Source organism: Corvus kubaryi, unplaced genomic scaffold (genome assembly GCF_017639235.1).
Source record: "Corvus kubaryi isolate FWS band 111438036 unplaced genomic scaffold, C.kubaryi_AGA036_p1.0 75, whole genome shotgun sequence".
NCBI classification, from domain to species: Eukaryota; Metazoa; Chordata; class Aves; order Passeriformes; family Corvidae; genus Corvus; species Corvus kubaryi.
The window spans coordinates 1,609,547-1,620,158 of record NW_024582062.1 but is presented as its reverse complement, the minus strand read 5'-3'; the positions used below and the strand labels follow the sequence as shown (position 1 = coordinate 1,620,158).

Sequence of the window (10,612 nt, the reverse complement as noted above, 5' to 3'; positions counted from 1 at the left end):
AAGGTGAGCGCGGCGCGGGCCCGGCCCCGCCGGGGGCCCCGGAGCGCCCGACTCAGGCCGAAAGTTGCCGGCGCGGCGGGAGCGGGGCCGGCGCGTCCGCAAGGGGGAAGCGCCGCTCCGCCACCGCTCCTGCCCCCGGGCAGGCGGGAGCTGGGCCGTGGCCCGGGTTCGGCGGGAGGCGGGTTGGATATTTCGCGTTATTTGAGCTTAGTTTGTCTCGGCCGCCTCGGCCAGCGCTGCGACCCCATACCCCGCCGGCCGGGTGGTCGCGGCCGGTACCCGTATCGGCGCCTCCATCTTACAGGGGTGGGAGGAGAGGGCGGAGGGCAGTTCATATCCCCTGCCTAAATGCGGTTGAGCGTGCCAACACCCCAGGGATTGCGCTGGTCGTAGCTGGGCACCTCAAGGAATGGTGTTTAGTTAAGTAATAGGGATTTTTTTTTTTTCCTTATCCGCCACAGCAGATGTACGTCCTCTCCTGGAACCCATTTGCATTCTTTACTGGGAAACTCCTTCATAGAATACAAGGGTTCTTATCCCACCTTTTGTCTGGATTTTTTTCTCAGATTGCTTTGGGAATATATTTTTAGTGGGTTGTTTCTTGTGACTTGGTGGCTGTAGAGCCCCCTTGGGCATAGGTTTGAGTTTTGCTTGCGCCGTGTCCAGCGCCGTGAAATCCAGAGGCTCTGCAAAAATCTAATATTTAAGTAGTAGACATGATTTTGAGTGTCGTTGGCTTCATCTTTTACTGATCTCTTTGATGCTTCCAAATCCATTAGTTCGATCTTTCCTTTGGTCTGGAAAACGTCGGTCTTCATTCTTTTCTCACTTGCGTTGAAGCACACGATTAACTGCACTGAAGTAGTGGAATGCCACCTGCCTAACAGGGGTTTAAGCGAGGAGAGAGCGAGCGTTCACCTGGACTTCCTAGCTCAGATTGTGACGTTTTGGTTCTCTTGAGGGTGACAGTATTCTCACCAAAGCACAGTTGGGTTCGATTCACTTTTCGGGCTTCCTGTGCCAACGTTCGATGGATTTTTCCTGTGTAAAGCACAGGTTTCAGTGTGCGCAGCCCTGTGAGGCTGCGGCTCTACGGACCAGGCAGGTCAGTGCTCCCTGACTGGGAGGGTAATTTGTCCTTTCCGCTTGTTATTTACTGCAACTTTTGTCATGTTTGGTCTTGGTAACTGGCTTCAGGGGGCGGCTGAGGTGTGTCTTTGCTGAGGAGATGGGTCGGCGGCGTGTCTGCTGTGTCGGGTAGGGCTGTGCAGGAGCTGCCAGCGAGGCGCCCGCTGTGCCCGGCGCTGCCGTCCGGCGTCTCCGCTGCTGGGCCGGCGCTGTCTCTGCTCTGTGCCCGTGCAGAGCACGGCAGCGTCGCGGAGGTGGGAGCGGAGCAACCCCGGCTCAGCACCGGCGCCCGGAGTGTTCTCGTACGAAGTCACAGAGCTGCTCCCCCGCTGACCTACTTTTGCGGTGGATTTTCAAGGAGACGAGATATAAACCATTCATTCCGTAAACCTAAACTCCACCTGTCAGAAACTTAAATGGGAATGCTTTTAAGGCATGATTCAAGCAGAGTGTTCCACCAGTAGTGCAGGTGCTGAAGGAGAGAGCGCAAGTTACTTTAGATTTTTGTTACTTCAATGAGTTAAAAGCGGATGTAAATGGCAGCTCGCGGGCCGAGCGCTGCTTTCATTGGGGAGCCGCCTGCTCCATCCCCCCAGCGCGGTGCAGCAGCGACGAGCCTCTGAGCAGCAGCACACGGCTCTGCAGACCTGCCTGGCCTTGGAGCGCCCTGCCGAGCTGCCGTCGGGGCTTCTTGTACCCCGCGAGCAGCGGGAGATCCCCGGCGGGAGGTGAGGTTTGGAATGAGGCTGGCGCCACTGTCCCCTGCCTGCAGGAGAGAGTTCCACGGCTTGGAGAACTCGGGTGAGTTCCCTCTTTCCTGGTTTCCTCGGGCAGGATGAGGCTGGTTCGGTGACCGAGCGGCTCTTGCCATCCTGCAGCAGAGGGTTTGTGGGTTTTGTAGTTTCTGCTGTGTTCTGTGTATCTGAGCTGAGTCGGGAGGACTGACCCTCGGCGGTGCCATCTTGGCATCTGTGACAGCTCTGAACTTGGTCAGGGGGTGCTAAGGGGGGTGTCTTTTGAAAAACTTCCTTTTTCTAATTTAATGTTCAAAAGGGAAAGAATGTACATGGACAGCCTTTTTAATTCTGTGTTCTCACATCCAGGTACCTCTAACCGAGAGCTTTGCAGAGAGTAGTGCCTGTGTGTTTGGCGTGTGGCTGGCGCAGGGGCCCAAAATTTTGCTGTGCGCTGACTTCGGTTACGTGCAGTTGAATTTTCTGTCTGTTCTTTGAGGCAGGGTCATAGGTGGGATAGCAGGAGGAGGTGGTGTTTCTCCCTGCAGCTCCTGAGCTGAGGGTGCCAGTGGCATGGGCTCACCGAAGAGGGCAAGTGAAGCCTCCTGGCTTTGGAGGGACTGTTTGGGGAACAGCAGCCTTTTGAAAACAAAGCATTCCCGATTTGGTTGTTAAACAGCAAATATTTACTTCCCTCTACGGAAGTGTTGCCTAAGGTTTTATTACTTAAACAAACCCGAACTTACAGTGTGCTGATGGTCGGGGTTGTGTGCTGCAGGATCGGACTGTTGCGGGGAGGAGGCAGCATTTGACGCTCGGCTCAGTCCACTCCTTGTCCCAGAATTTTTGCTGAATCTCAGCATTGGGATTTTACCAACATTTCTGTTGTCAGAATCGAAAGCAAATTGTCTCCTGGTGAAGTTTCTAGACCCTCTCTGTGGACTGTCAGCCAGCAGGACAGGTTCAGGGAGTGGGCTTCATTCTTTTTTTCCGAACAGTAGGAACTATATGTTTGTGAGGTCAGTTTTTTGCGTACTTTTGGTATTACATTCGTGTTATTCCCGATGTAAGGCTTAGGACTTGTTTAAAGCTCTGGATTTTAAATTTAATTCTGCATCTCTTCTTGTTAATGATTTAATTAATAAAGTAATAAGTACTTTGGCTTAAAGGTTTTTTGGTTTATTTGTGTCAGTTTTAAAGCTACATATGTAGGAAACCTTCCTGGAGATGTATTAACTCAGATTCCATTTTCTGTATCAGAAAATGATGTAGTGAAACAATGATGTACAAGTATGGTTAAAACAGATACCTTTAAATTTAGTATTTAAAGATTCAGTGCTGACTTTACATTACTAGTGGTCTTAAATAGCTCTTATAAAGACCTCCTTACAAAGGTGGATGTTGTTGGAGGAAGGGCCCATAGCTATCCTCCCTCTGTCCGGACAGCCTTCAGAAAGAGGAGGCTGGAATGTGACCTTTCTTTTTCAGTGTCCCTCTGTCTCTGCTTCAATAAGCCACATATATCTGAAAGAAAAAAATACCCCAACCAACAAACCCAAATATTGCCAGGGAGTGAAACAAGGCTGGGTGGAGTGCTTGTGGAATACTGGCCTGGTTAATTGAAATGCAGTGCTTCCAGCAGCTTCCTGCAGCTTCGGTGTTCCCTGGCTTCCTCTTCCACACCTTGCTGAGTTTTCGCTTTGTAGTTTTCTCCCCTCACTTAGTCTCTTGTTTTCACCTTCCGTGGCTCCTGGCAGCGCTGTGTTGTGTTTGTGCCGTGTTAAACCCCGTGGGTTTGGAAAGGCAGGTTTGCCTGTGGCTACTGGTGCCTGTCTTAGCCCCAGTTCTTTGGAGTACAGCACCCACCCTATTCCCAGGGCAATGCTGAAGGGCCACTCTGTGCTGAGGAGCAGTCATGGCACTGACCACGAGAGCAAACTACTCTCACTGGACATGGAGCGCTCGCCGTCCTTCTGCTCACATCGCACGCTTTGGTTCAGGGGACTGGGTTTTTCCAGTCGGCTCTCCAGGTAGGTTTCCAAACTCAAACTGTTTGTGGTGTAAAAAGAAAGAACTGAAAATATCTGTGACTGGTGGCTGCCAGCACGTAGGGTCAGAGTAAGTGACTGCCCTGGCCTTAGCCACTACCTTGGGACTTCTGGGAAATGTGTTTTAGTGTTGAGAACATCTGTAGTATTGGAAGCTGAATAAAGAGATAGTTTATTTGCTAAACCTGGCTAATAATATCCACCACCACTCCTTGGCTCCATTGCTATTGAAGTTGATGATGTAATTTTAGTGAAAACCAAGGGATGAAGGAATTGATGACATGTCTCAACCAAAGAGTTGTTGATGATGGTAAGGAATGGTTTCATCGTTCTGGTGCACTTCTCAGATTTAGCAGCCAAGCAGTGGAAGTCAGGCATGAACATGAGGAGCTGCAAGGAGAGGCTGAAGTGACTGTACTGTTTGAACACTCCCAAAGTTTGCTTTGAGAGAGGTACTTTCGTGCACCTTCTGACTGTAAAGGAATTCTCTTACTCCATTAGCAAGTGCTTGGAAGCCACCAAGGTGGGAAAGAGGAGCTTGTTTTGCTGGTGGGAGAAAGTAGACTCCAAGTGTTGTGCAGGTCGATAAGCATATGGCACAAGAAATAAACAGCTCGTGTCACCTAGCCCTCAGCCAGTGTGTGGGCCTTCATTAGGGAAAATTTGGCTCTCAACTCTTCCCCAAAATGCACTATTTGCAGTTTTACCTAACTGGTGTTCACACTGAATTTAGTTACAAAATGTCAAGAAACTTTCTGCTATGTGAAAAGGACAAAGGGACTTGAGAGTAGCACGTTACTGGTAGGAAGAACTGGGCCACTGATGCACAGCAGCAGCTTCAGCTATATTTGTGTTTCTTATGGTCTTAGAATTGTTTTTAGAGCTTGTCATAGCAACAAAGTATTTATCACAAATATTCCAAGACACTGAAGCTAGATTCAGTAACTTCTAGAGGAAAATTGTTCTGTTGCTCATCTTTCATACTGCCACCATTCCTGTGATTCCTTCCTCATCCTTTTTGGGTTTTTTCCTTCCTTGCTTATTCCATGTAGGCAGCAGTCATGGCCATACACATGCTGGTTTGTGTTGGCCTCTTGCTCTTGTTGTTTTTACCTTTGCCTGAGCTGCTTAGGCTTACTTTGCAGCCTCCTCTCAGCCCCGGGTTGCATCCCATGCTGGAGGACTGGGAATGCCTTTGCTCAGCCAGTGTCTGACCAAATGCTGGCATCCAGCGGAGCCGTGCTGAGACAGCAGCACTGCAGAGCTGAACCTGGTTATCTTCTCTTAGCCACCCTTGATTGATATTTAGAAATCTGCTTTTGTTGCCAAGAGATTTACAATTGTAATCATACAAATATTTCTAGCAAACAGACCAAGAGCTGTTGGGTTTGCTTCTATTGCTGCTTGTTTATGGATGGAAGATGCCAGGATTGAAGTTTAACTGTGAGAAATAGCATGGCAGTCCTGCAGTTGTTTGGATCTGGAGTCTTTCTTTGCATTTATTTCTTCCAGATGGAGTTTGTTGGATTTGTCTGTGTTTGGAGGTCAGCAAGTGACCGGGTGACTATGGTGGCCTCTGTGTATTGTGTTTTTGTGGTGCCACTTACACGCTGTAGGGCCGCGGCTCTGACACCTCAGTGGGTGGTCAGTGGTGGTGGGATCAGCTGGATGCTTGCCCCATTCCCAGATAAGGATGACATTGGGATTTTAGTCATTTGTTTTGTACTAAAGTGCCCATTTGTAATGTTTAAACACCTCTTCCCTCTCTTGAGGTAGTTAAGGATATGGCCAGTCCTAAGTTATTATTTCATAATAATGGGCTTATAAAACTTGTGTTTGTGAGTTTATAGCTTACTTGTGATATTTATTTCCAGTATAGACTTGTCTACAGATCAGTAGCTGATCAACACCCTTTTGGCCATTTCTGTATTCTCCAATTACATGTTATATAGACAAACTGTGGTAGTTAATGGGGCTGCAGGTCTAAATTCACCTCCTGGATCACCAAAGATTTAAGAACCAGTTAAAGAAAAAAAAAAGGGGGTAGGGGGTTGTTTGGAGAGTGGGGGTAGAGCACAGACTCTCTGTGATTTGCTGTTGTGCACTTTAAAGTTTTATGGCCCATGGTGCATCCCTTGGGAGGATAAAGTGCAAGAAGCATGAAGAAACCCATAAAATGACGAAGGGTTTATGTGGTATAATTAATATGGAACTTTCCATGAACTTTATAATACTTACACTTTTTAAATTCTACATGAGTTTCTGGTTTGCTAATAAGTAATTTTGAAGATTGCTAATGGAACTTAAATTTTGCATTTTCATCCTGAATTATAACAGGACACATTGTAGGCTGCTATATTTTAGTCTGTAGCTTCCTTACTCGAGTTCTCAGCTGTGGCTGTGCCTGCCTTGGGAAACATTTTTGAGCTGTGGCCAGCTCTGCACTAAAAACCCCCGTGTCGATAGAGCTTTACTGGCAAATCCTCCCCGTGCCAGTGTGGCTCTGCTTGCACAGACACTTTTTATTGACACTGGATGGATTTGCAGATCTCGGTGGTGTTAGTCGCACCCGTGGCAAAAATAAACGAGGAGAAAGTTCAAGTAAAAATCTGGATTTGCACAGTAAAACCAAATCAGTGCTGGGAGGTTGCAGCTCCTGTTTTTAGCTACCAAGGAAATTTTAGTTGGCGATAAATGGAGGAATTTGCCTGCTGGCTGCTCTGGCTGTGCCATCGGGTGAGCGGGGCTGCAGAGCAATGTGGACTCCTGTTCCTCTGCCTTCACCCGGAGCCCCCGTGGTGGTGGATGGGCTCGTCAGCTGCACAAGCAATGGCAGATTTTATTCAAGCCAAGGGATAGCACGGGGGGGGGGGGGGGGGGGGGGGGGGGTGGTTTGCTCCACCTCCCTAAAGATGTCATGGTGTTGTTTGTGAGGAACAGGAGCAGGAAAATGGTGGTTCGTTTGGAAGAATGGGAACTCTTGTTCCACCAGTACCCTCAGTGCCACTGGGTGAGCAATCCTCCTCTCCTCCTCTCCTGTTCCCAGCTTCCCTGGACTTTCCTCCCTGTGGGAATACATTGTGAGTGATTCCAGAGGGCTGAGAAGCAAGTTTGAAGGCAAGTGTGTGTGCATCATTTGGGGCTATGGGTTCTTCACCCTCATAGCTGGTTGGCTGATTTAATCCTTTTCCAAGGTCAAACCTGGTTTAGAGGTCACTGGATTTAGGATTTGCATCCCGTATCGTGGTGGTTGTGTGTTGTTCTGACCACACGGCTTGAGGAGTCCATAATGAAAAGCCTGTTGGATCCAGGCAGGAGCAGTTGTTTTCCACATTGGGGATTTTTTGGAGTGAAGAAATGCCATTGCTAAATGCAGAAAAGGGGGGCATCCGTGAGATGTAGTTGTGTTACAGGATGGTGAGAATGACCTTCCATTGCTGTTATAACAGAAGGTGGGAGATACTAACAACAGGAATTGGAAGGTTTAGTGTCAGCAAGTTCTGACAACTTCTACCAAAACATTTTAAAGGGCTCTGTTATCCATAGGCACTTTCTGGATTAATAATACTGATAATTGATGACAATGGAAGAAAGTTAATAAAACGAGCTGAATAATTAGAGGTCTGCCAGCCCTGCAAAATAATGGAATGAATGATAGAGGGCCTGACTGATACGGAGGTAAGGGGAAGTAATACAATTAATGTCAATTAAAATGTGCCCATGGAAAATAAGCTGATGAGATGTAACTGGGATGTAGTTTGGCTGATAAAAGCAATAATGTGTGCTGTAAAATATTCTGTGCCTTAATGAATTGAATGTAGAGCAATGCAGTGTTTTGAATGAGAAATGGAAATGGTGTAAAATGAATGCAGGGAGTGTGAAGTGAGTATTGTTTGCATTGGCTGGTGGACCTGGAAGTGGCTGGGGGCTGCTGGCATGGCAGGCCTTGCCCGGCTCTGGTCTTTGCTGCAGGCAAGTTGTGTCTTTGTGGATAACCCCAGGTTATCACAACTTGGGTGTCTTTGAGGCTTTGAGTGGCCTGAGTGCAGGGAAATAGCAGTGACAGTCACACGTGCAGAACACTGGCTGGGGAAAGGATGTGGCCAAAAAGCCCTGTAGAGTAATGGTCTAAAATAACTCAATAACCAAATAGAAATCCTGGAATGGCATAATGGAGAGCACCCTCTCCCTGATTTCTTTAGCAGTCCAGCAGAGATCGATCTACCCATCTGCTCCTTGCCCAGGAAGAAGTTGGGAAGTGGCAGCCCTGTTGATTTAGTCCGACACAGTCGCACAGTAAAGTTCCCAATAACTCAGGGAGCGTGCAGGACTTGTAAATTACAGAGCAGCTCACGTTTATCATACACATCGCTGCTTATCTTGTAAACTCATCTGCTGGGCTTGCGCGAGCAGTTGATTTAACAGCATGTATATTGTTGAACTTGACACATCCAAGAGTCTAATCAAGCTTTAAGAATACCGGGGATGTCTGACTGCTGGTGTGAAGTCTCTGCAGTTCCTAAGTCATTTCTAAGAATGATCGTGGGCCAGGCTCTGTTGGGTTCACTGCAGGTCACGGGGAATGTCTGTGTCGTACAGAATTGCAGAGGAGTTTTATCATAGTGCTGGCATGTGTTTTATGACATAAAATGATTAGATGTGTAAAGTTAATACCCTTTTTCTGTACATTTCCAAGTGGGAAATTACTATAAATTAATTTTGTAGGGTAAAATGCCAGTGAGTAACTGTACTGCTTGTGTAGCACTGCCCAGGATCTGTCATGGGACACGAGGCTGGTAGAAGACAACAGAGATATGGTGTGTTTGGAGGGAGAACTGGTAAAGTTCTGCATTGTGGCTGGTCTCTCTTACCCTGCTGCTCCATTTCCCTTTCCTGTGGGGACTGATTTACTTGATAAACACGTGCATTTCATGGATGCTCTGATTCTTTTGGTGGTGTTAGAGGGTGATAGAGAGACATCTTCAAGGTGCTGCTGCTGGGACTGCTGCAGGCTGGTGTAGGATTGCAGGGCTTTTTGGGACTCCAACCTTTGAAGGGGAATTAATGCACCTACATATTTAGCAATAAAAAAGAATAGTTGTGTATTATTTAGTATTTCTCCTTTTGAGACCCTTGGGCATGGTGAGGTAGGAAAACTTCCATCCCTCTTCCTCACTCCCATGTTGAGGAACTACATTCACTTTTTAGCTAACAGAAGTAGAAGTAACCTGGGATTGATCATGTGTGGTGTGTTTTAGTTTTAAATGAACTAATAGACCTTGAGTTGCATTTCTGCTGCAGCTTGACAAAATTATAGCAGGTGCTGGGGCTCTGTGCTTATTTACTTGCAAATCCTGTCAAGTGTGAACTTCATTTATGACTTCCCTGGCAGGTTGGGCCGCTGTGGTCACAGCTTCTACAGTGTTTCGTTGCTATTGCTTGTAAAATTTGCCACTGAGGGAAATAATGAGCTAAAATAGGCACAGGTAAGCGCACACAGGCTGCTTGTGCCCAAATCCATCAAAGCTCTTTTAAAACTTTGCAACCAGAAAGAATTAAACTGTATTTGTATTTCTGAAATAAACTTGTAGTTTCAGCAGAAAGCTGTTATTTGTCTTACTGCCATGGCAAATTGCTCTTTTTGGACAGGGGAACTGGGGGGTTTCCCAAGTCTTGTCGTCACTTGAGTCTCCTGATTGCAACCACCCATTCTCCTGTGTGTACATCATGTGTCTCCTCTTCTTTCTAGATGATCATGGGAACAGCAATGGCAGTCATGTAAAAATCTTTTTACCGAAGAAGCTGCTTGAATGTCTACCAAAATGTTCAAGTTTACCGAAAGAGAGGCACCGCTGGAACACTAACGAGGTAGTTAAATGTCTTATTTATTCTTAAATGTATCAACTTACGTAATGCTTATGGACTGTTTTGTGAGAGCATGCCATGCAAGTTGCAGGATATGAATTCTCTGGCTCTGGAACCTGTTCCATAAATAATAAGTCCTAGTACATGCTGAAAGTGAGCTTTAAGTGGGAGTTGAAGGCAAATGTGTAAATTGACTGCTAGTACAGTAGGAGTCTATTGCTCATGTGTGTGTGACTTGTCTCAGAGTCAAATCTTATATCACCTTAATGACCCGTTTCAAAATGGTTTAAAATTAGATAGGTGTGTTTGTACTGTGCTGAATAAAGTGTTACCTTCCTGTGCATGAAGACTTCCGAACAAAAAAGTGGTGTATGTTCTTTCCTGACACACAGTGTCCTGGGAGATAAACCAGCTTACCTCTGTCTGAGTAATCTTGTTAAGAACAAGAGAAACACAGAACTGGGTGTTTTTTACTGGAATCCAGTTACCCTGAGTATGCTGGTTCACAGGTCACCTGTTAATGTGTTAAGGTTGGGGTCATTTAAATAAAAAAGAAGTATTTAAAATTCTTTGGGCTAAGGTGAAGTTAAAAAGCAGCCCAGGTAGCTCTACAATCCCTAGGCTGTATTCCTGCTGTGCAGCAATGCTGGAAGTCCCATAGCAATATGCACAATGTGTAGTTTTAGTTTTCAGTAGCTCTGTCTTAGTGTAGCTTTGCCATATTTGTGGGAATCACTTAATAATAGAGGCAATCCACTTGGAGAAATGACTGTAGAACTCCAGTTAGCATCTGCTTGTTGGGAGCTGACTGGTCCTGTTCCTCTGCTCCCTCATTTG

The 10,612-nt window shown here is 46.7% G+C and overlaps 1 protein-coding gene across 10 annotated transcripts in view; it reads left to right on the top strand.

Annotated features, from left to right (window-relative positions):
* The window catches only part of CAMTA1 (calmodulin binding transcription activator 1), a 231,678-nt gene that overhangs the window by 10,813 nt on the left and 210,253 nt on the right, over positions 1-10,612 (top strand). For 7 of the 10 annotated variants that reach the window (XM_042051362.1, XM_042051369.1, XM_042051361.1 and 4 more), the window contains exons 2-3: positions 3,740-3,892; positions 9,660-9,778. In XM_042051362.1, the coding sequence (XP_041907296.1) occupies positions 3,778-3,892; positions 9,660-9,778 (234 nt within the window). In that variant the 5' untranslated portion in view covers positions 3,740-3,777. The remainder of the gene's footprint in view (positions 1-3,739; positions 3,893-9,659; positions 9,779-10,612) is intronic. The other 3 variants (XM_042051368.1, XM_042051360.1, XM_042051363.1) reach the window with 1 other exon arrangement.